Source organism: Bombina bombina, chromosome 2 (genome assembly GCF_027579735.1).
Source record: "Bombina bombina isolate aBomBom1 chromosome 2, aBomBom1.pri, whole genome shotgun sequence".
NCBI classification, from domain to species: domain Eukaryota; kingdom Metazoa; phylum Chordata; class Amphibia; order Anura; family Bombinatoridae; genus Bombina; species Bombina bombina.
This window is the reverse complement of record NC_069500.1, coordinates 1,248,897,039-1,248,923,364: the sequence shown is the minus strand read 5'-3', so window position 1 is coordinate 1,248,923,364 and position 26,326 is coordinate 1,248,897,039. Positions and strand designations below refer to the sequence as shown.

At 39.2% G+C, this 26,326-nt stretch overlaps 1 protein-coding gene across 1 annotated transcript in view; it reads left to right on the top strand.

Moving 5' to 3' along the window:
• Positions 1–26,326, top strand: part of WDR19 (WD repeat domain 19) — a 296,764-nt gene that overhangs the window by 211,593 nt on the left and 58,845 nt on the right. The window contains exons 24-26 of the mRNA XM_053704050.1: positions 20,455–20,538; positions 20,654–20,800; positions 21,879–22,003. Of these exons, the coding sequence (XP_053560025.1) occupies positions 20,455–20,538; positions 20,654–20,800; positions 21,879–22,003 (356 nt within the window). The remainder of the gene's footprint in view (positions 1–20,454; positions 20,539–20,653; positions 20,801–21,878; positions 22,004–26,326) is intronic.

The window sequence follows — 26,326 nt, the reverse complement described above, 5'->3', positions numbered from 1 at the left end:
ATTCAATGATCTCCTTCTACGGGGTCTATTTCATAGGTTCTCTGTTATCGGTCGTAGAGATTCATCTCTTACCTCCCTTTTCAGATCGACGATATACTCTTATATATACCATTACCTCTACTGATTCTCGTTTCAGTACTGGTTTGGCTTTCTACTACATGTAGATGAGTGTCCTGGGGTAAGTAAGTCTTATTTTCTGTGACACTCTAAGCTATGGTTGGGCACTTTTATATAAAGTTCTAAATATATGTATTCAAACATTTATTTGCCTTGACTCAGGATGTTCAAACATTCCTTATTTCAGACAGTCAGTTTCATATTTGGGATAATGCATATGAATAAATCAATTTTTTTCTTACCTTAAAATTTGACTTTTTTCCCTGTGGGCTGTTAGGCTCGCGGGGGCTAAAAATGCTTCATTTTATTGCGTCATTCTTGGCGCGGACTTTTTTGGAGCAAAAAAATTTTTCTGTTTCCGGCGTCATACGTGTCACCGGAAGTTGCGTCATTTTTTTTACGTTTTTTTGCGCCAAAAGTGTCGGCGTTCCGGATGTGGCATCATTTTTGGCGCCAAAAGCATTTAGGCGCCAAATAATGTGGGCGTCTTTTTTGGCGCTAAAAAATATGGGCGTCACTATTGTCTCCACATTATTTAAGTCTCATTATTTATTGCTTCTGGTTGCTAGAAGCTTGTTCACTGGCATTTTTTTCCCATTCCTGAAACTGTCATTTAAGGAATTTGATCAATTTTGCTTTATATGTTGTTTTTTCTATTACATATTGCAAGATGTCCCAGATTGACACTGAGTCAGAAGATACTTCTGGAAAAATGCTGCCTGGTGCTGGATCTACCAAAGTTAAGTGTATCTGCTGTAAGCTTATGGTATCTGTTCCTCCAGCTGTTGTTTGTAATGAATGTCATGACAAACTTGTTAATGCAGATAATATTTCCTTTAGTAATTTTCCTTTAGTAATGTTACATTACCTGTTGCTGTTCCGTCAACATCTAATACTCAGAGTGTTCCTGTTAACATAAGAGATTTTTCTAAATCCATTAAGAAGGTTATGTCTGTTATTCCTTCTTCTAGTAAACGTAAAAGGTCTTTTAAAACTTCTCATTTTTCAGATGAATTTTTAAATGAACATCATCATTCTGATTCTGATAATGGTTCCTCTGGTTCAGAGGATTCTGTCTCAGAGGTTGATGCTGATAAATCTTCATATTTATTCAAAATGGAATTTATTCGTTCTTTACTTAAAGAAGTTTTAATTGCATTAGAAATAGAGGATTCTGGTCCTCTTGATACTAAATCTAAGTGTTTAAATAAGGTTTTTAAATCTCCTGTAGTTATTCCAGAAGTTTTTCCTGTCCCTGATGCTATTTCTGAAGTAATCTCCAGGGAATGGAATAATTTGGGTAATTCATTTACTCCTTCTAAACGTTTTAAGCAATTATATCCTGTGCCATCTGACAGATTAGAGTTTTGCGACAAAATCCCTAAAGTTGATGGGGCTATCTCTACTCTTGCTAAACGTACTACTATTCCTACGGCAGATAGTACTTCCTTTAAGGATCCTTTAGGAAGATTGAATCCTTTCTAAGAAAAGCTTACTTATGTTCAGGTAATCTTCTTAGACCTGCTATATCTTTAGCGGATGTTGCTGCAGCTTCAACTTTTTGGTTAGAAGCTTTAGCGCAACAAGTAACAGATCATAATTCTCATAGAATTGTTAATCTTCTTCAACATGCTAATAACTTTATTTGTGATGCCATCTTTGATATCATTAGAGTTGATGTCAGGTATATGTCTCTAGCTATTTTAGCTAGAAGAGCTTTATGGCTTAAAACTTGGAATGCTGATATGTCTTCTAAGTCAACTTTGCTTTCCCTTTCTTTCCAGGGTAATAAATTATTTGGTTCTCAGTTGGATTCTATTATCTCAACTGTTACTGGAGGGAAAGGAACTTTTTTACCACAGGATAAAAAATCTAAAGGTAAATTTAGGTCTAATAATCGTTTTCATTCTTTTCGTCACAATAAGGAACAAAAGCCTGATCCTTCACCCACAGGAGCGGTATCTGTTTGGAAACCATCTCCAGTCTGGAATAAATCCAAGCCTTTTAGAAAACCAAAGCCAGCTCCCAAGTCCACATGAAGGTGCGGCCCTCATTCCAGCCCAGCTGGTAGGGGGCAGATTACGTTTTTTCAAAGAAATTTGGATCAATTCAATTCACAATCATTGGATTCAGAACATTGTTTCAGAAGGGTACAGAATTGGCTTCAAGATAAGGCCTCCTGTAAAGAGATTTTTTCTTTCCCGTGTCCCAGTAAATCCAGTGAAAGCTCAAGCATTTCTGAAATGTGTTTCAGATCTAGAGTTGGCTGGAGTAATTATGCCAGTTCCAGTTCTGGAACAGGGGCTGGGGTTTTATTCAAATCTCTTCATTGTACCAAAGAAGGAGAATTCCTTCAGACCAGTTCTGGATCTAAAAATATTGAATCTTTATGTAAGGATACCAACATTCAAAATGGTAACTATAAGGACTATCCTGCCTTTTGTTCAGCAAGGGCATTATATGTCCACAATAGATTTACAGGATGCATATCTGCATATTCCGATTCATCGAGATCACTATCAGTTTCTGAGATTCTCTTTCCTAGACAAGCATTACCAGTTTGTGGCTCTGCCGTTTGGCCTAGCAACAGCTCCAAGAATTTTTACAAAGGTTCTCGGTGCCCTTCTGTCTGTAATCAGAGAACAGGGTATTGTGGTATTTCCTTATTTGGACGATATCTTGGTACTTGCTCAGTCTTCACATTTACCAGAATCTCATACGAATCGACTTGTGTTGTTTCTTCAAAATCATGGTTGGAGGATCAATTTACCGAAAAGTTCATTGATTCCTCAGACAAGGGTAACCTTTTTAGGTTTCCAGATAGATTCAGTGTCCATGACTCTGTCTCTGACAGACAAGAGACGTCTAAAATTGATCTCAGCTTGTCGAAACCTTCAATCACAATCATTCCCTTCGGTAGCCTTATGCATGGAAATTCTAGGTCTTATGACTGCTGCATCGGACGCGATCCCCTTTGCTCGTTTTCACATGCGACCTCTTCAGCTCTGTATGCTGAACCAGTGGTGCAGGGATTACACAAAGATATCTCAATTAATATCTTTAAAACCGATTGTACGACACTCTCTGATGTGGTGGACAGATCACCATCGTTTAGTTCAGGGGGCTTCTTTTGTTCTTCCGACCTGGACTGTAATTTCAACAGATGCAAGTCTGACAGGTTGGGGAGCTGTTTGAGGGTCTCTGACAGCACAAGGGGTTTGGGAATCTCAGGAGGTGAGATTACCAATCAATATTTTGGAACTCCGTGCAATTTTCAGAGCTCTTCAGTCATGGCCTCTTCTAAAGAGAGAATCGTTCATTTGTTTTCAGACAGACAACGTCACAACTGTGGCATACATCAATCATCAAGGAGGGACTCACAGTCCTCTGGCTATGAAAGAAGTATCTCGAATACTGGTATGGGCGGAATCCAGCTCCTGTCTAATTTCTGCGGTTCATATCCCAGGTATAGACAATTGGGAAGCGGATTATCTCAGTCGCCAAACGTTACATCCGGGTGAATGGTCTCTTCACCCAGAGGTATTTCTTCAGATTGTTCAAATGTGGGGACTTCCAGAAATAGATCTGATGGCTTCTCATCTAAACAAGAAACTTCCCAGGTATCTGTCCAGATCCAGGGATCCTCAGGCGGAAGCAGTGGATGCATTGTCACTTCCTTGGAAGTATCATCCTGCCTATCTCTTTCCGCCTCTAGTTCTTCTTCCAAGAGTAATCTCCAAGATTCTGAAGGAATGCTCGTTTGTTCTGCTGGTGGCTCCAGCATGGCCTTACAGGTTTTGGTATGCGGATCTTGTCCGGATGGCCTCTTGCCAACCGTGGACTCTTCCATTAAGACCAGATCTTCTGTCGCAAGGTCCTTTTTTCCATCAGGATCTCAAATCCTTAAATTTAAAGGTATGGAGATTGAACGCTTGATTCTTAGTCAAAGAGGTTTCTCTGACTCTGTGATTAATACTATGTTACAGGCTCGTAAATTTGTATCTAGAAAGATATATTATAGAGTCTGGAAGACTTACATTTCTTGGTGTCTTTCTCATCATTTTTCCTGGCATTCTTTTAGAATTCCGAGAATTTTACAGTTTCTTCAGGATGGTTTGGATAAAGGTTTGTCTGCAAGTTCCTTGAAAGGACAAATCTCTGCTCTTTCTGTTCTTTTTCACAGAAGGATTGCTAATCTTCCTGATATTCATTGTTTTGTACAAGCTTTGGTTCGTATAAAACCTGTTATTAAGTCAATTTCTCCTCCTTGGAGTTTGAATTTGGTTCTGGGGGCTCTTCAAGCTCCTCCGTTTGAACCTATGCATTCTTTGGACATTAAATTACTTTCTTGGAAAGTTTTGTTTCTTTTGGCCATCTCTTCTGCTAGAAGAGTTTCTGAATTATCTGCTCTTTCTTGTTAGTCTCCTTTTCTGATTTTTCATCAGGATAAGGCGGTGTTGCGAACTTCTTTTAAATTTTTACCTAAGGTTGTGAATTCTAACAACATTAGTAGAGAAATTGTGGTTCCTTCATTGTGTCCTAATCCTAAGAATTCTAAGGAGAGATCATTTAATTCTTTGGATGTAGTTAGAGCTTTGAAATATTATGTTGAAGCTACTAAGAAATTCCGAAAGACTTCTAATCTATTTGTTTTCTTTTCTGGTTCTAGGAAAGGTCAGAAGGCCTCTGCCATTTCTTTGGCATCTTGGTTAAAATCTTTAATTCATCATGCTTATGTCGAGTCGGGTAAAACTCCGCCTCAAAGGATTACAGCTCATTCTACTAGGTCAGTTTCTACTTCCTGGGCGTTAAGGAATGAAGCTTCGGTTGATCAGATTTGCAAAGCAGCAACTTGGTCTTCTTTGCATACTTTTACTAAATTCTACCATTTTGATGTGTTTTCTTCTTCTGAAGCAGTTTTTGGTAGAAAAGTACTTCAGGCAGCTGTTTCAGTTTGATTCTTCTGCTTATAATTTCAGTTTTTTTCATTATAAGATTTAAACTTTATTTTGGGTGTGGATTATTTTCAGCGGAATTGGCTGTCTTTATTTTATCCCTTTGCATACAAAGAGAGAAGCGCTCTATGAGGAACGAACAACAGCTCAGTGGCTTGTTCTATGGCGATTTACCACCCGGAAGCAGCCTCTTTTAGACCAGTGTGCTTTTCACAGAAGAAAACTTTCCTGAAGTATATCAGTCTGATCCTGCCAAGTAAGGTCAGTCCAGCCCCGAAATACCAGGCAATTCTCCTCTGAACAAGGAACATGACAACCCCAGACGATCGTTTCGGCCTCCTATGGGCCTCGTCAGTGACTCTTGCGTGGAAGATCCACATCTTGGGTAGTCATTATCCCATACGTCACTAGCTCATGGACTCTTGCTAATTACATGAAAGAAAACATAATTTATGTAAGAACTTACCTGATAAATTCATTTCTTTCATATTAGCAAGAGTCCATGAGGCCCACCCTTTTTGTGGTGGTTTTGATTTTTTTGTATAAAGCACAATTATTCCAATTCCTTATTTTTTATGCTTTTGCACTTTTTTCTTATCACCCCACTTCTTGGCTATGCGTTAAACTGATTTGTGGGTGTGGTGAGGGGTGTATTTATAGGCATTTTGAGGTTTGGGAAACTTTGCCCCTCCTGGTAGGAATGTATATCCCATACGTCACTGGCTCATGGACTCTTGCTAATATGAAAGAAATGAATTTATCAGGTAAGTTCTTACATAAATTATGTTTTTTCCTATTTAACATTGAGTGGACTAGTAACTTTTTCCTTCTGGGCTAGCAACTTTTTCCTTCTGGGCTAGTAACTTTTATCCCCTGACTAATAAATGAGCCAATAACTTGGTTTTACATATATAGAGAAATATAATCATTGGTATATGTAAAACCAAGTTATTAGCTCACTGCAGAATAATACTGTGTTGTTTTAGAGTTTATATATATTCCCACATATTATGAAGCTATGGACTCTCATCAGCTAAGAAGGAAATGTAATTCACCTGCACCTGGTACATGTTTTTCCTTCCTGTGCACGTTTTGCAAGTCTTCTCTTTAGTTCCATGCCCTTCCCAACCATAGCTATAGCCTCGTTAAGAATATTGATAGTAAGCTGCAGAAAAGTGTAAGTGGATAAACAAATAGCCAAAAAATCCTGAAAAAAAATCCTAAAATCGTCAATAAGTAGTAAAGAATTATCCATTAGTACATAGCTAAATCCTTTTAAACATTTTGCATAATGGAAGTTATTCTTCATTTGAGTGGTAAAGTCTTTAATGCAGCAAGTAGTTAAATAAAGAAAAATATATCAGGTTTTTCTGTGTTAGAAAAGTGTAAATCTATAGTATATGCAAAGGGACATGATGCCCAATTTACTTTGATTATGCAGTTACTTTTTTTCTTTTGGTATCCTTTGTTGAAGAGCATACGTAAGTAGGCTTAGGAGCATAGATGTGTCTGGAGCATTAGGCAGAAGAGGATTTGCAACAATGCTTTTACCGATGTTATAAATTATGCAAACACTGCTGCCATCTAGTGCTCAAAAGTGTATAAGCCCTATCAGAATCCTTAAAGGGACATTAAATGAGATGGTAATATAATATGATAAATCGTATATATGAAAAAACCTATACAATATACTTCCATTATGTATTTTGTCCCCTTTTCTTGTAATTTCATTCTGAAATTGTGACTGAAGTAGATTAAGTAGCATAAAGTTAAAAATAGTTACAAGTTCATCCTTAAAGGGATGGTAAACTCCGTATATATTGATTTTAATATTGCTATTGTTGCAATTTACACACTCAATCTCATGTAATCGTATGCATGTAAAAACACTTACAAATATTTGTTTAATAGCTCCGTCTTATGCCGTCTTTCTCCTGTTCCTTGTGACGTCACATCGATTTGTTTATAATATTTATTTTTTTTGGAAACAATTTTTATTGAGGTAATAATCGATAACAACCATGCATGAAATATGTCCAGATACATATCAGACTTGAGAAAAACTTCTTTACAGTTCTCAAACATAAAATAGGATTGGTGTAAGACATCAAGGCAGCAGTATAACAAATATAAATATTATGTCTACTAGATACATGTACATACAAACTTTCTGCAAATAGGGTAACACAGTCACCAATGAGAGTATAAATTCTGAGGGAAGCTATAAAAGTATGTCTGAGACGTGGATCATAAGATGTTTGATGTACAGGATTGAGAACGAGTATAAAGGACTTGTGTATATAAAAGATGAGTAACTAGGACATATGATAATGAAACCTCTTTTTATAACCTATAAATTTGGTAAGGATAAGGATGGTCCCAAATTACTTTAGGAAGCATAGAGGGATTTAGCTATTTAGGATAAATTGAAGTAAAATGGGGGTTACTATGATGGGTTTCTTTTTTTTGGGGGGTGGGGAAGGGAAGTTCAGCGGGCCAGAGCCGCTCCAAATTGGAAAGGGAAGGGGGGGGCGGAGTCTATTAGCATGATAATCTGGGGGAGTGTATGGTGTGCTAAATATATGAAATATAAAATATATAGAGAAACTTCCTGGACAAGTTATGTATAGGGGGTCAAGCGCGTAAGCAATAGCGCTATAAATTTTAATAGTATAATCCGTTCCAGATAGCTGTAAGAGGGAAAGGCAGGAGGAGGGCAGATATATGCACGTGAGACTCGGGAAGATAATGTTTCAAGAAAATTCCTCTTTGGTGGGAAATGAGTAAGGAGTATGTACTGGTCAGTGTATAGACATAAAAGATCCCTCTAAAGCCACATAGCACAGATGTAGTAATTAATCCTAAAGGTCAACTAGATCTCTGGGAGGAAAATATAATTCACAGGAACATTAACACAAAGTAACGTATGAGAGTTATGAAAGGAAGTATCAAGGGCAAGTAATATACAGCCTAATCACACCAGTACAATGCAATATATAAGCGTCATAGGAGCCATATATCTAAGTGATGTAACACAGGGCTTAGGCAAACTAGCATAAGATACATGTGTCCAGAAAGCTAGATATCTGGGGAAGGTAATAGAGGACACAGACGTGTGCCATGTAGGATACATTAATATCATCGTAGATGAGATTTATATAGAGACCACTTTTAAATTACAGGAGCGACTGATGAGTTATGGGAATAGTAGGCCAGAAAAATTCTAGTGAGTTCACAATAGGAAGTCTTAGGAATATTAAGGGTGTATGGGACTGTTATAATTTATCTAAAATATGAAATATATGACTGTAGCTTGTAGTAGCCTGAATTATTGGCCAGAGTGTGAATGGAAAAGAAAAGGCAATGAAAAATACTTTAGCGGGAACATCTCTAATGGAATTGAATAACTGTGTCCTGGTTAGGGCTGCACATATTGTAATGTGTCCTGTGAAATATGGAGATATGCAGCCATTAGTTGGTGTAAACTATAGCTAATATTTATCACCTAAAGGACCATTTATTACCCTTTAAAACTACAATGCATTTCCCCCCTCTCAGGCCTGCAGTTTCAAATGTGTGTGGTACTAACTATTATGACAAGGAGCTTTCAAAGAAATGAAGTATGAGATGTAGAGTCAGCCCTCAAGTGGGGAAGATCATCTTGAGCCCAAATACTACTATTCTTAAGCAGAAAACTATCGCAAAGTGGTATATGGTGTTGGAGGCTGTGTCATGATGAGCTTTTCAATCTAAAAAATGCATTTTTAAGAATATTAAGGAACTAAAATCACAACATAGTAACTGAGCTTGGTCCCCAATAAGGTTCTATGACAGAGGGTATTCCAGCATAAAACAGGTATCTATATAATTAAATTCGGTTGATAGGCATCATTAAAATATTTCCCCCTAAATAAATACCATAAAAGTGGTGCAAAAACAACATTGAGCTGAAAGATACAAAACGTTCACAAATATTTAAACGTGTTCAGTCTATCCCCTCTACAGCTCTACAGCTCCACAGTGCGCAGTGAGAATTAGATAATCATTCAACACACTGAGGTAAAACACAGCACCAACAGATTATCCAAACAACAACAAACTTTTTAGCTAGGAGTCATAATAACATAAAGATATGATGCCTAAATGGATGGGTGAGTCCTCTATCCAACTCCCCTAACAGGAAGGCCGAAGTAGGGAACAGAGAGTATCATGTTCTGGGCTCGAGGGGGATTTATCATGGGCGATGGACACTTAGCATCTTGCAAAGGAGAACAGACTAACAGCATTCCGTTGTAGAGGGGTGCCTCCATAAGTCTCCAGGGTCTGCTATTTTTAGAGCTCCCTCTCTGTAAGTGACAGACGTCTTCTGGGGTAATATTCACCCGTGAGCTTGGTTTAATCTCTGGAGCCTTGGACCCAGCAGCTGGAAAAGGATCTGAAACATCTCCGCAAACACCGAGATCCACGAGGTCGTCTGTATCTTCCATCGCAACGGAGCGTTCATCAATGTTGGGGTAGGAGTCCAGTATCTTTGCTAGGGCTGTGCGCTGTAAAGACAGAATGTCTCTTGATGAGGTAATGCGGTGAGCGTCCGTTGATGAGAGGTCAGAGCCGCGTTCAGCTCCAGGTCCCTGCAGAGGAGAGGAGGAGGATATATAATCCATGTTCAGAAGTAAGTTCTCTATGTAGTATGAGGAAGTGGAGGTCCATTTTTGCCTCCAGTTGTTGCAGAAGCTGTAGTATCGCCGCCATTTTGGATAGGGGTCAGCTCTGCCGCGGTACAGTAAACCTCCTAAGTGCTCCTCCCAGGGATTCAATATCTCAAGCTTTGTTGCTATGTCTAGCAGAATAAATGTTCATTGATCAGGCCGCTGCTGCCCATGAGCGACGTTGGCATTTGACTCTAGTCGGTGACGTGCAACACCTCATGGCTGTCACCCGGTATAAGAGCGAGATCTTCTTAAAATTTTTATGCCTCCAACTACCCTTCAACGCAGTGGTTACTGCTTTGTCCTCCAAAGTTCAAGTCTTGAAGCATTTGGAGTTAATTTGTAGGAATAATAGTTTTAGTAAAGTGTATAAGGCCAGGAGCTTCACAAGAACACGTCTAGCTCCCTTGATAGTTAGCTCCGCCCCCCCTGTTTATAATATTTAACCCATGAGTAAGCCTGTCGCTAGACAGGCTTTCTTCTATGCAACCTCATTTACGCAAGCGCAGTATTGCATTCCTCGCAGCATACGGTCAACCAATCAGGAGTGTCAAAAAGCGATGATGAATTTGCGCGTTCATGTTTATTCAACACATGCGCTTTGGCTCTTATTTTACACATGGCACTCCAAAGTAAACATTGAATCATGTAATATTGTCAAACGATTCATTGTTTATTTGGAACAGTGCCAGTAAGTATGTAGCTGCATTTAATTTTAATCTTGGTTGAGAAATACACAATGTGCCTAATAATGTTTATTATTGAAAACGATATAATATTATTTGTACTATGTATCCACTCAAACTTTTACTTTAGACTGACACAAGTAAACATTGAATCTCGTGACTCAATCTTTACTTGGTATACGTAATTTGCTCCAATACGCATGTGTTTGAAATCACAGAGTCGGGAGCGAGCAAATTGACGGACATGTAAAGAGGGTGGAGAATAGGTAAGACTGAAGTTTATTACGGACAGTAAATGAGTGGAGCGGAGCTAGGCAGCGCAACAACGAACTGAATATAAAGATAAATCTTACGAATATTACATATAAACTTTTGAAATCGATAATGCGTTTTTATATATTTAGTTATAACTAATACAATTATGGAACTTAGCAATAGCGGAGTTTACCATCACTTTAATATGGTAGCATTAAATTGTTTATAATACCTTATTAGATTAAAGGAATAGGAAAGTTAAAGGGACACTGAACCCAACTTTTTTCTTTCGTGATTCAGATAGAGCATGCAATTTTAAGCAACTTTCTGATTTACTCCTATTATCATTTTTTCTTTGTTCTCTTGCTATCTTTATTTGAAAAATAAGGCATCTAAGCTTTTTTATTGGTGGATGAATTTATCCACCAATCAGCAAGGACAACCCAGGTTGTTCATCAAAAATGGGCTGGCATCTAAACTTGCATTCTTGCATTTCAAATAAAGATACCAAGAAAATAAAGAAAATGTGATAATAAGAGTAAATTGCTTAGAATGTCATGCTCTATCTGAATCACAAAAGAAAAATGTGGGTTCAGTGTCCCTTTAAACTTTCATGATTCAGATAGAGCATGTAATAATAAGACCCTTAAATCCACTTCTGTTATCACATTTATTTTTAATCTTTTTGTATCCTTTTTTGAAAAGCATATGTACATATCCTAAGCAGCATTAATGCACTACTGGATGATTGGTGGCTACACACATATGTCTCTTGGCATTCCCTCACCAGATGTATTCAGTTAGCATCTTCTTTTTGCACTTTTATATCCCTTTACATTCATTACAGTAAAACTAGTATATGATAAGTGTAATGCTCGTGGGATATTTCCCTATCAGACCAAACTTGGCCAGTAGTCTTCTTATTCCGGCGTCAAAGTGGAAGGATAAGGAGATATCCCAGAACAAGAGTATAGATAATTAAATGAGGTAAGTTGTCACAAATATCTCAGGATTCAGCTCCTAAGGAGTTAACTTTGTGCAGCTTGCACTCAAAACAGTTATTTGTTTTCAAGAAGAATTGTGTTTGTATTTTCTTTGAAGTGCCAGAACCCTCTAACTAGCCACCAAATGCTAGTGTGTATGCATTGAGTCATAAAATCACTGAAGCTCTTAGTCACAGAGATACACAGGATAAAGTTTATGGCTTAAGCTGTCAATAGAATGCATGATGCAAAACAGGCCCTTCATTACAAAAACTGACCAGGTCACTGATAGGACATTGGTATATTATGTACATATGTGGGTTAAAAGTGTTATAACCTTAACAGCAGGTAAATATGACAACCTATGGCATATTTGATATCAAACTGGTTCTCCCAATAAAACTAAGAGGTTCTAAATATGTAAATATAGAAATTTCTTACCTAGCAGGAATGATAATGGATTGTATAAATTCAGGCAAGAAATTTAGTCTATTGAAGTTTGTAAAGACAGTGGGGTTTCTTAGCCCGCCCAGAAGGGTGTGGTTAAGCAACATGATCTCTGAGAAGTAGGTTTAAGAATCTTATTTTTTAACAATAAGATGGTCATTCTTACAAGGGGAGCTGCTGTACAGAAGTAAGGAGCCATCATTTTCTTGCCATTCCCCTGGCGCAGATCTTGAAGCTAGTAAAGTATTCAATTCTGTTTTTCTCCTTTTTATTTTAAAACACTGTTTGCGTGTGTAATTTTATTTGTAACAACTTTTTATTATTAATGCATTGTGCATAATATTTTTGGCATAATAAATAATTCCTTTATTAAGTTTGGCCTTTGTCTAATAATTGAACCACTTTACTGAAAGAGACTGGAATATTAGAACTGTATAATTTTAGGTTATTTTCTGCTAAATTGTATTTCTAGAGTTAATGTGTAAAGTCTGGGGTTTTCCTTAAGATTTTCCCTTTAATAAATTTTAAGTGGTGGCAGCATTTGAGCTATAGGTGACAGAAAAGGGGGCTGAAAACCCTTTCTGTGCCAAATAAGTGACTGGTGCAGGGTTGGATAACCTTGGTTCGTCACAAATTGGTGGGCAGCGGTGTAGATAATTTTTTTTATTATTAGATTTTAGTGCTTGTGGATTTGCTAGTGTGGAAATCCTGGTACTAAAAGAGATTGTTTCTTACAATTTCCAAAGGCTAAAACTCAGTGCATTATATAGTGACACATTGCAAACAGTCCCCTTCCCTATTCTCTGTTGTTCTTTTCTATTTTATTTTTGCTATGGAGGCATACGAGCAGCGATCTAAAGAGGCACTTATACTCCTATGCCAGGAGCGGGATATTCCAACACGTTCAAAGAACAAAGATTTACTAATACAAGCTCTTGTTGAATATGATAACAGCCAAATCACACCAGTTGAGGTCTCAGGAGAGATGTCTGCAGCTGGGGGCAGTGATTCATCAGAATCTGGGGATCCCTTGGACTGTTATTTGCAAACTGTTCTTAAACATATGGGCTCAGTGGATGCAAGTTTGCGCATGGAACTGATTACAAAGTTTTATGAAAGACAGGCTGCTGAACGACAAGCTGCTGTGGCTGAGAGACAGGCGTCTCTGGCAGCTGAGAGACAGGCTGCTGAACGACAGGCAGAGAGAGAGTATCAGCTACAGCTTGCACGGTTGGAGAGAGGGATGGTCTCACCTGTTGTTGGTGAACCTAGAGACCTACCTGCTCCCAGAGTGCGTGCAGAGAATTTCCCACCCTGGAGAAAGATGGAGATGTGGATGTATTCCTGCGTAGCTTTGAGAAAGTTTGCAGACAGTTCCAGTTGCCAAGGGAGCAGTGGGCCAAGTACCTTACCCCTGGCCTGAAAGGTCCTGCACTGGAGGCGTTTGCTGAACTACCCCCAGAGTTTGATCAGGACTATGATTCCATTAAAGCTGCCCTGCAGAGGAGATACAATCTTACTCCTGAAATTTACCGAAAGAAATTCCGTTCCCTGCAGAAAGGTGTGTCAGAGAGCTATATTACAGCTGTTGGAAACTTGAGGACAGCCTTTAAACAGTGGGTCAGAGGATTAAAAGTTGCCACTATGGAGGAGCTGGAAGATTTGATTGTGAAGGAGCAATTTATGCAGCTGTGCCCAGCCGGAGTTCAAGAATGGGTTTTAGATCGGAAGCCCATAACAGCATTGGAAGCTGGCGAGCTGGCTGATTTTTACACAGCTAACAGGTCTCCAGAGAATGGGAGGAAAACCTTTTCTAAGGGGGGATCCACCTGTAAAGGAGCTGCTGCACGACCCCCCTTCACAAAGCCTGCTGTGCCTTTATCCAGTGTGTCTGCTCCCTCTGGGAAAGGAGGGGCAAGTGCTGCATCTGGGCAGGGGGATACCCGCAGATGTTTTATTTGCAACAAAGTGGGCCACATCAGCTCCACTTGCCCAGAGAGGATTAACTTGGGGCAATCAGCTGGAGGGAGTAATCCCTCAGAAGTACCAGCATCTGTTTTGTTTGTTACCTGTCCAGAGGAAAACAACCATGAGAACTTGCAACCTGTGACTGTTGGAGATAAGGTAACCCTAGGGCTAAGGGACACAGGTGCAGAAGTGACTATGGTGCATCCAAAGCTAGTGAACTCTGAGAACATTATCCCTGGAAAGACTCTAGCAGTTAAAGGGATTGGGGGAATGAAAGTTGCAGTGCCTATGGCACGTGTATATCTTGATTGGGGAGTGGGGAGAGGTTTAAGAAATGTGGGGGTATCTGAAAATATTCCTAATGATGTCTTACTGGGTACTGATTTGGGTAGACTGTTATCTCTCTATGTGCCTGACAATGCTACATGTGACCAAGTGACATTAGTTGCAGACCCTTATGTGGAAAGGGCTGTGTGTAAAAATGCTCAGAGACATTATAACCAGGAGGGAGGACAGATTGCATGTGTGCGCAGGGCTGTGCCTGAACTGGGGGTGTCTGTGCTGAGAGGTGAAGCTGTACGAGGAGATACTGACTGGGGAGAACGACAGACAGACGGTGTGTGTCTTCCTGTACTTAAACCAGCAGTATCGGCAGAATTACCGTTAGCTGTACAGGGTGAGGCTGATGGGGGAGAAAGGCAGATAGACTGTGTGGGTCTGTCTGTGCCTCAACCAAGTTTAGCTGTACCGGAAGAACTTGTCTGTGAGAGAAGGCAGATAAGGGGTGCGTGTCTGTCTGTGATTGAATCAGTGGATTCTATAGAAGGAGGTGAGATTGATGGGGGAGAGAATGACTGGGTGACTGGGCCGCTGGATGATGTGTGCCAGTCTCTGCCAGGGACAATTCCGTACCCTGTGAAAAGACACAATAGTTGGGATAAATGGCAGAAGGAAGAAGTGTGCTTGTCTGCACCAGTGTCAAAAGGGTCCCATATTCTGTGTGATTATGCAAAGTGGCAGACTGACTGTGAGAGAGAGCAGGGGGGCAAACTAGCCCACTCTATGACAGAAGCAGCAAAGCCACAGATGTCAGAATGTGTGGGGGAGGAGAGTACAGAATACTCTTTGAGGGACCCCCAGAGTGAGTGTGAAAGATTGTGGGTGACAGAGACCCCAGTACCCTCAGCTGTGACCTATAAACAGACTGCACAGGCTAGGGGACAGAGACTGACACAGACTGCAGGCACAGGGGGGAGGAGTACAGAGAAGTGCATTTACACAGCCCCACAGTGCCATTCAGCAAATACACTGATAGATGTGCAGCATCAGTGTCCTCAGCAGGTTCAGCAGTTAGGACGCACAGTGAGGAGAAGGGGGGCAGTTAGTCAACCCCCTACCAACCATAACAGAGTGCAGGAGTACAGGAATTCTACTCCAGTGGGAGGGCAAGAGCCTATGGTAGTTAAGCAGCAACTGACAGCACACAATATGTTTAGAGAGCACACCCTAGGTAGCAAGACACTAGGTTTCACAGGCACCTCTGTAACAGGGGATGATGTGTTGTTCCTGGATAAGATGCAAACCTTATTGGGGGAGGTACCTGCAAAACCCAGAGATGCCATGTTCGCACAAAAACAGTTGCAGAAGTTTACTGCCAGAGAGGGAGTGTGTGAGATGGTCCATAATGTTCTTGTACTCACGCCCATGAGACAGAACAAACTAGAGGCTGCATGGGAGGGGCCCTGCAATATATTCAATCGGTTGGGTAGAGCAACTAGTGTGTCACTTTTAAAAGGAGGGCATCCTGCTGCCAAAACTGCTAGGTGCAATCTGTCTGGCAATGGTGTTCTCACCGCAAGGGGAAGCTCCTTTTGATACGTATCGGGAGTGGCTCGTAGCCACCCCCTTTTGCGTCTCTTATTGGGGGAGGTGTCACAAATATCTCAGGATTCAGCTCCTAAGGAGTTAACTTTGTGCAGCTTGCACTCAAAACAGTTATTTGTTTTCAAGAAGAATTGTGTTTGTATTTTCTTTGAAGTGCCAGAACCCTCTAACTAGCCACCAAATGCTAGTGTGTATGCATTGAGTCATAAAATCACTGAAGTCCCAGAGATACACAGGATAAAGTTTATGGCTTAAGCTGTCAATAGAATGCATGATGCAAAACAGGCCCTTCATTACAAAAACTGACCAGGTCACTGACAGGACATTGGTATATTATGTACATATGTGGGTTAAAAGTGTTATAACCTTAACGGCAGGTAAATATGACAACCTATGGCATATTTGATATCAAACTGGTTCTCCCAATAAAACTAAGAGGTTCTAAATATGTAATTATAGAAATTTCTTACCTAGCAGGAATGATAATGGATTGTATAAATTCAGGCAAGAAATTTAGTCTATTGAAGTTTGTAAAGACAGTGGGGTTTCTTAGCCCGCCCAGGAGGGTGTGGTTAAGCAACATGATCTCTGAGAAGTAGGTTTAAGAATCTTATTTTTTAACAATAAGATGGTCATTCTTACAAGGGGAGCTGCTGTACAGAAGTAAGGAGCCATCATTTTCTTGCCATTCCCCTGGCGCAGATCTTGAAGCTAGTAAAGTATTCAATTCTGTTTTTCTCCTTTTTATTTTAAAACACTGTTTGCGTGTGTAATTTTATTTGTAACAACTTTTTATTATTAATGCATTGTGCATAATATTTTTGGCATAATAAATAATTCCTTTATTAAGTTTGGCCTTTGTCTAATAATTGAACCACTTTACTGAAAAAGACTGGAATATTAGAACTGTATAATTTTAGGTTATTTTCTGCTAAATTGTATTTCTAGAGTTAATGTGTAAAGTCTGGGGTTTTCCTTAATATTTTCCCTTTAATAAATTTTAAGTGGTGGCAGCATTTGAGCTATAGGTGACAGAAAAGGGGGCTGAAAACCCTTTCTGTGCCAAATAAGTGACTGGTGCAGGGTTGGATAACCTTGGTTCGTCACATAAGTAATACTCACAGTAGAGAGGACAATCTTTCTCGGCACCACAGGGGATAACTGGAGATTAGTCAGGCGAGCAGAGTTCAGCAGCAACAGGGCAAGCCAGAGTACCAGCAGTTTAGGGTTAAACAAAAGAGTGGTCAGAGACAAGCAGGGTTCAGCCACAGAAAGGCAATACAGAATATCAGCAGTTCAGGGGTTAATCAGTAGAGTGGTCAGAGACAAGCAGAGTTCAGCAACAATAAGGCAATCCAGCAGTTCAGGGGTTAATCTGTAGAGTGGTCGCAGGCAGAGTTCAGCAATAATAAGGCAATTCAGCAGTTCAGGGGTTAATCTGTAGAGTGGTCACAGGCAGGCAGAGTTCAGCAATAATAAGGCAATTCAGCAGTTCATGGGTTAATCTGTAGAGTGGTCACAGGCAGGTAGAGTTCAGCAACAATAAGGTATTCAGCAATAAGCAAACACAGCAAACAAACGAAGCACCCAGGGAGTACAAGACAACCTATACTTGGTCACTAAATGTAAGTAATGCAGGTACTAACATAGGTGCAGATTCACGCCGAGGAGGACTCCTAAAATCTGACCAGCTTGAGAGGGGAATTGGCGTGCGGCGGTGACATCATCGCCGCACGCTCACAACAACCGCCGCGTCCCTGGCAACTGCAATAAGCAACAGAGCGGCGTGACAATAAGTATATATTATTAGTTCTGAATATAATAACACTGTGAATTAATTCAGTTATGCCATTTAGTCTGTTATGCTTGATATTAAAGGGACAATCACAACCAGAATTCTCCAGTTTTGCATAATCAGCACAGTTATAAAAAATACACGTTTTACCTCTATAATTACCTTTTATCTAAGCCTCTTCAGTCTGCCCCCTTATTTGAGTTATTTTGACGGACTTGCATTAAATCTAATCAGTGCTCACTCCTCGGTAAATTCACGTGCGTGAGCTCAATGTTATCTATATGAAACACATGAACCAACGCCCTCTAGTGGTGAAAATGCATTCAGATTATAAACGGCCTTCAAGGTCTAAGAAATTAGCATATGAACCTCCTAGGTTTAGCTTTCAACTAAGCATACCAAGACAACAAAGTAAAATTGGTTATAAAAGTAAATTGGAAAGTTGTTTAAAATTACATGCCTTGTTTGAATCATGGAAGTTTGTTTTGGGCTTGACTGTTCCTTTAAAGGGACGTGTTACCCAAATGCTGAGTGATATAACATATGTGTAAAAAGCTGACAAGAAAGTATTACATGAACATCTCAATTTTAAAAAGATAATTTAACCTCAGTAGCCATATCCCATTGTGAAGGGACTTTAAACAGCCAAATCAGGATGCTAGTCCTGGGACTTACAATGGACTGTCTTTTATTTTCCTCCACAGTTTAAAGGGACACTTAACTCAAATTTTTTCTTTGATGATTCAGATAGAGCATGCAATTTTAAGCAACTTTCTAATTTACTCCTATTATTAATATTTCTGCGTCCTCTTGCTATCTTTATTTAAAAAGCAATAATGTAAAGCTTAGGAGCCGGCCCATTTTTGGCTCAGAACCTGGGTTATGCTTGCTTATTGGTGGCTAAATCCAGGGTGCCGAACCTAAAATGGACTGGCTCCTAAGCTTTACATTCCTGCTTTTTAAATATAGTAATAGAATGAAGAAAAAATGATAATAGGAGTAAATTAGAAAGTTGCTTAACCCTTTCACCCAAAATGACGTATATATATATATATATATGTTATGCGGTACTTAGGCTATCGTACCTCACCACGTATATATACACGTGGTCGCTTCAGGATGCTCCAGCAATCTCTGCTGTTAAGTTACAGCCGAGATCTGGGGCTCCTGAAGTTTCAGGCATCTCCCGCATATGTAGCCGGAGCGTGAACGGTGCTCCGACCTCCATATGAGGGCAGATGCCTGATCGTTACAGACGGTGACACTGTGTGTGTGACGGTCTGTAACGATCTTCTGCTGGAGCCGTTGGGAGGAAGTGTCAGGGGCCCTACGCTAGGAAATGTTTTTTAAGGGGTCAGGGAGGAATGGGGAAGCTACACTACAGGAAAAGGGTGTGTGGGGGGCCCTACAATAAAGATGAAGGGTGAGGGGACACACTACGCTATGGAATAGTAAAAAAAAATGTAAATAAAAAAATATTTAAAAATTTTAAAACAACACGTTTTTCAGGTACTGGCAGATAGCTAAGATGGCCGCAATAGTTAGGGCAGGGGTGGTTTAGACTTAGGTTTTTTTTAGGAGGGATCAGGGATGTTTGAGGGTTAGGGCAACCCTACACTGCAGAAAAAAAATAAAAAAAATATTTTTTAAAAATAAAAGTTTTTTGTTGTTTTTTTATTGGGGGGGGGGGGGTGACCAGTGGGGGTGGGTGAGGGTAGAGAACTTTTTGGGAGTGTAGGATCAGGGGGTGGGGAGTGTCAAGTAAAAGGCTAATCTTTACACTAAAGCTAACGTTAACCTTTTAAGCTACCTAATTAACCCCAATCACTGCCGGGAATAATAGAAGTGTGGTGCGCAGCTGCAATTCTTCTAATTACCAAAAAGCAACGGCAAAGCCATATATGTCTGAAATTTCTGAACAAAGGGCATCTTAGAGAAACTTTTACAAACATTTGTGCCATGATTGCACAAGCAGTATGTAAATAATTTCTATGAGAAACCCAAAGTTTGTGAAAAAAGTACCACATTTTTTTTTATTTGATGGCATTTGGCGGTGAAATGGTGGCATGATATATACCAAAATGGGCCTAGATCAATACCTTGGGTTGTCTACTTAAAAAATATATACAGATTTGATAGGTAAATAAAAAAACAAGGCTCTATTTCTGTTTAAATGGAGAGATAGCAAAAATGGTAAAAATGCTCTGGTATTTTGGGCAAGTTTTTGTCTGGAAGTCCCGGTAGTGAAAGGGTTAAAATTGCATGCTCTATCTGAATCGTGAAAGAAACAAATGTGGGTTTAGTATCCCTTTAAGGAAGTTCACTATGAAATCTTGCAATAATGTGGTGAAATTCCACAGCAAATCTCACAGTAAAGCAAAGTGTGGACTCTGAGAACACTGATTGGTTGTTTTTTCACCATGCAGATGATAGTAAAAAGTGCAGCTGCTTACATTGCACTTACTGTGGTGAGCTAAAACAAACATAATGGTCATGTGATATTTTCTACTCCACTTTCTATAGATATCCTGAATTATTTTCAAGGTATTTAGTACATGGGTAATGTTCCTTTAATACATTTATTACAAAGCTTTATTTTATTAAGAACTATCATCAAATTTTGTTATAATTTTTGTGCTGTCTTTTGGGTTTTAGGGCAAAGGTTGGAGAGCTACTTCCACATGTATCTTCTTCTAAGATCCACTTACAATATGCAAAAGCTAAGGAAGCTGATGGAAGGTATATGTTCTCCTGGATAAAACTATAATACGGACTAATAATTATTTGCATTATAGCTTAGCTTACAGGTCAGTAGGTATCTATATTACACTGTATGCTTATTTGTTTGTCTCAGGTATAAAGAAGCTGCCCTGGCTTATGAAAATGCTAAAGATTGGGATAATGTGATCCGTATCTACCTGGATCACTTAAAAAACCCTGAAAAAGCAGTGGGGATTGTGAAAGAGACTCAGTCATTGGAAGGAGCCAAGATGGTAGCAAGGTAACATCATATACAGCTACAAATATCTCTCTAAATATGTCTTCTATTAAAAGAAAACATATTTCGTAACATACAATGACCAGTATTAAGATATGAATCTATTCGGTTGCATGACGTCCTTTATTTTTTTTCCTGCAAACATAAAACCAAATAGGCACAGAGTTGTCCAATCAAGAACTGGCAAAGGATTGTTTTTCTTAAAGGGATATTAAAGTAATTTAGTATTTGCATATGTATATTAGACATGTGCCTTTGTTTACAGACAAATAACAAATGGCATTTTTAACTAATTAAGAACCAATGAAAATTTGTTTATTTAATTTATTATTTTGTTAAAGAGATAATAAAATACAAAAAATAAAACATCATAAATAAATATCACTTCAACAAAAAGTAGTTAATTCATTTGTTTGTTTATTTGCCAGTTAGTTAAAAGTGTGATTCATTATTCATGTGCAATCAAAACCTCTGAAATATTAATCTGTCAACAAATGCTGGTGTTTAGTTTAAATCAGCAATAAATAATCTGCGTTGCTATAGATCTACATACAAAATAACTCTTTAAAACCAATTTAAAACTGTAGTTTTATTTGCAAGATTTGTATTGCTGCAGGGTAAGGACATACATTTTGTACAGCCTTGAGTATTGTTTAGCTTATTTTTTTTGATATGGCCAGTTAGAAACAAAAATAAATGTACTCCCACGCTGATCAAGCAATCACTGTACAATGCTATTATGGGTCTCTAGATGTTCTCTGGGGTAGTGGAAAAACAGATACAAATTTGTTGAAATAAACAAGGATTAGATTGCATAGAATTTATGGATAATTAAATTTTTTAACCTCGCTTGTACATGTGCCAGATGTCATTACAAATGAGAATTAAATAAGTGAACAAAATAATAAACCAAGACTGTAAATGTATTTTAATTATCTTTAGTAACCTCAGAGCTGGAATAGCACAAACCATAGCAAACGGATTTGACAATAAAGAATGTATCATTTAGTGCATTGTAGTTTATTGAGGATTCTAATGCCAATAAACAATTTCCCACTCCCTTTATTTTGTTTAAAATCAGGTTTTTCCTACAACTAAATGACTATGGGTCAGCGATTCAGTTTCTGGTAATGTCCAAGTGTAACGATGAGGCATTCCAGCTCGCGCAGCAGCACAACCAGATGGAGATTTATGCTGATATTATTGGTAAGCACCATTCTTATATTATTTAAAGCAAATCAGATCATTTTTGTTAAAGTGCCTGGAACTGTCGACATCTTAATTGTTAAATTAGCTAAATTACTCAGTGTAGTCTGTACATTTCTTTTCTTGTAATAAATATCTAATAGTGAAATGATTACATTGGTATTCATTATAAATGCAGATGATATAAACATACATCTACTTATTAAAGGTACAGCAGTGCCAAAACTGATCTTTCATGATTCAGATAGAGTGTGTAATTGTAAGCAACTTTCCAATTTACTTCTATTATGTAATTTCCTTCATTCTCTTGATATGTTTTGTTGAAAAGCATACCTAGGTATGATTAGGAGCACCAATGCACTACTGGGAGCTAGCTGATTATTGGTGTCTGCACATATATGCCTATATGTCATTTTCTCATCCAATGTGTTCATCTACCTCCCAGTAGTCCATTGCTGCTTCTTCAGCAAAGGATACCAAGAGAATAAAGTTAATTTGATTATATAACTCTATCTGAGTCATGAAATAAATGCCTACAACATATGAGGGGTCATCAGAAGTCAACGGAAGCTCCTTTTGTGTAGCAATATGCAAAGTACAGAGAAATCCCTTTTCCTGAACATTGGATTAGTCACCTAAGGTATACAATTGTTATATGAAAAGTTTAGAATATGCTGTTTACCCAAATCAGGAAATAAAAAAGAAACTCTGTTTACAGATTTATTTAAGCCAAAGCAGAGTGTTATGCCAAAATGCTTGCGATTTAAGCCAGTATTGGTAGCAGTAATTGGTTTTGGTATTGTGATATCAGCTTTCAGATAATGTGAAACTCTGTAAGGACGTCCGTTTTTAGACCAAATCTAACAAAAGTTATATGAGAGAAGCTAAACAAGTGATCAAATGAAATATGTGCACACTTCTCTTAGTTACAGTAAAAAACATATAGGTGCTTTTAGCTCCAGAAATATTCACGGTGCTTGAGAGTGCTTGTAAAAATTGATCTTAGATCTTTTGAATGAAAAATGGGTCAGCAAGTAAACAATTTTACTAAACAACACTACAACATACATATGATGTTATTCACAATGTCAGTGACAAAGCGCTGCACCTATGCATGAAAACACAATATTAGCATGCACTATGTTATGGTCACATAAATTAAATGTATTTAAAAATAGCAACAAACCATTATATCCAAGATTAACAAAAAAAAGGCACATTTTGCCTAACTGTTATTATTATTATCATTTATTTGTATAGCGCTGCCAAATTCCGTAGCGCTGGACTGTTCAGGTTCATTGCACTATTTTCAGTTTTCACTACAATTTGCAAAACCACAGGATGCAATTTTTTTTAAAAAATGACTAATTGACAATAATGGAATAGAACTGTTGCACTAATGTGTTTCTCCAACATAGGTGTGTCCGGTCCACGGCGTCATCCTTACTTGTGGGATATTCTCCTCCCCAACAGGAAATGGCAAAGAGCCCAGCAAAGCTGGTCACATGATCCCTCCTAGGCTCCGCCTTCCCCAGTCATTCTCTTTGCCGTTGTACAGGCAACATCTCCACGGAGATGGCTTAGAGTTTTTTAGTGTTTAACTGTAGTTTTTATTATTCAATCAAGAGTTTGTTATTTTAAAATAGTGCTGGTATGTACTATTTACTCTGAAACAGAAAAGAGATGAAGATTTCTGTTTGTAAGAGGAAAATGATTTTAGCAACCGTTACTAAAATCGATGGCTGTTTCCACACAGGACTGTTGAGAGGAATTAACTTCAGTTGGGGGAACAGTGAGCAGACTTTTGCTGCTTGAGGTATGACACATTCTAACAAGACGATGTAATGCTGGAAGCTGTCATTTTCCCTATGGGATCCGGTAAGCCATTTTTATTACAGAAAGAAAAAAAGGGCTTCACAAGGGCTTTTTAAGACTGTAGACATTTTCTGGGCTAAATCGATTTATATATAAACATATTTTATACTTCATAGCCTTGAGGAATTATTTTAATCTTGGGAATTATGTAAAATAACCGGCAGGCACTGTATTGGACACCTTATTCTCTAGGGGCTTTCCCTAATCACAGGCAGAGTCTCATTTTCGCGCCTCTATTGCGCACTTGTTTTTGAGAAGCATGACATGCAGATGCATGTGTGAGGAGCTCTGATACATAGAAAAGACTTTCTGAAGGCGTCATTTGGTATCGTATTCCCCTTTGGGCTTGGTTGGGTCTCAGGATTAGCCACTGCTCCAAGGATTTTCACAAAGGTACTAGGGTCCCTTCTAGCGGTGCTAAGACCAAGGGGCATTGCAGTAGTACCTTACTTGGACGGCATTCTGATTCAAGCGTCGTCCCTTCCTCAAGCAAAGGCTCACACGGACATTGTCCTGGCCTTTCTCAGATCTCACGGGTGGAAAGTGAACGTAGAAAAAAGTTCTCTATCTCCGTCAACAAGGGTTCCCTTCTTGGGAACAATAATAGACTCCTTAGAAATGAGAATTTTTCTGACAGAGGCCAGAAAATCAAAACTTCTAAACTCTTGTCAAATACTTCATTCTGTTCCTCTTCCTTCCATAGCGCAGTGCATGGAAGTAATAGGTTTGATGGTAGCGGCAATGGACATAGTTCCTTTTGCGCGAATTCATCTAAGACCATTACAACTGTGCATGCTCAGTCAGTGGAATGGGGACTATACAGACTAGCAAGGGCCAAGTTCATACGGTTTCAATCAGACAACATGACGACTGTTGCGTACATCAACCATCAGGGGGGAACAAGGAGTTCCCTGGCGATGGAAGAAGTGACCAAAATCATTCAATGGGCGGAGACTCACTCCTGCCACTTGTCTGCAATCCACATCCCAGGAGTGGAAAATTGGGAAGCGGATTTTCTGAGTCGTCAGACATTTCATCCGGGGGAGTGGGAACTCCATCCGGAAATCTTTGCCCAAATTACTCAATTGTGGGGCATTCCAGACATGGATCTGATGGCCTCTCGTCAGAACTTCAAGGTTCCTTGCTACGGGTCCAGATCCAGGGATCCCAAGGCGACTCTAGTAGATGCACTAGTAGCACCTTGGACCTTCAAACTAGCTTATGTATTCCCGCCGTTTCCTCTCATCCCCAGGCTGGTAGCCAGGATCAATCAGGAGAGGGCATCGGTGATCTTGATAGCTCCTGCGTGGCCACGCAGGACTTGGTATGCAGACCTGGTGAATATGTCATCGGCTCCACCATGGAAGCTACCTTTGAGACGAGACCTTCTTGTTCAAGGTCCGTTCGAACATCCGAATCTGGTCTCACTCCAACTGACTGCTTGGAGATTGAACGCTTGATCTTATCAAAGCGAGGGTTCTCAGATTCTGTCATTGATACTCTTGTTCAGGCCAGAAAGCCTGTAACTAGAAAAATTTACCACAAAATATGGAAAAAATATATCTGTTGGTGTGAATCTAAAGGATTCCCTTGGGACAAGGTAAAAATTCCTAAGATTCTATCCTTTCTTCAAGAAGGTTTGGAGAAAGGATTATCTGCAAGTTCCTTGAAGGGACAGATTTCTGCCTTGTCTGTGTTACTTCACAAAAAGCTGGCAGCTGTGCCAGATGTTCAAGCCTTTGTTCAGGCTCTGGTTAGAATCAAGCCTGTTTACAAACCTTTGACTCCTCCTTGGAGTCTCAATTTAGTTCTTTCAGTTCTTCAGGGGGTTCCGTTTGAACCCTTACATTCTGTTGATATTAAGTTATTATCTTGGAAAGTTTTGTTTTTGGTTGCAATTTCTTCTGCTAGAAGAGTTTCAGAATTATCTGCCCTGCAGTGTTCTCCTCCTTATCTGGTGTTCCATGCAGATAAGGTGGTTTTACGTACTAAACCTGGTTTTCTTCCGAAAGTTGTTTCTAACAAAAACATTAACCAGGAGATAGTCGTGCCTTCTTTGTGTCCGAATCCAGTTTCAAAGAAGGAACGTTTGTTGCACAATTTGGATGTTGTTCGTGCTCTAAAATTCTATTTAGATGCTACATAGGATTTTAGACAAACATCTTCCTTGTTTGTTGTTTATTCTGGTAAAAGGAGAGGTCAAAAAGCAACTTCTACCTCTCTCTCTTTTTGGATTAAAAGCATCATCAGATTGGCTTATGAGACTGCCGGACGGCAGCCTCCTGAAAGAATCACAGCTCATTCCACTAGGGCTGTGGCTTCCACATGGGCCTTCAAGAACGAGGCTTCTGTTGATCAGATATGTAAGGCAGCGACTTGGTCTTCACTGCACACTTTTACTAAATTTTACAAGTTTGATACTTTTGCTTCTTCTGAGGCTATTTTTGG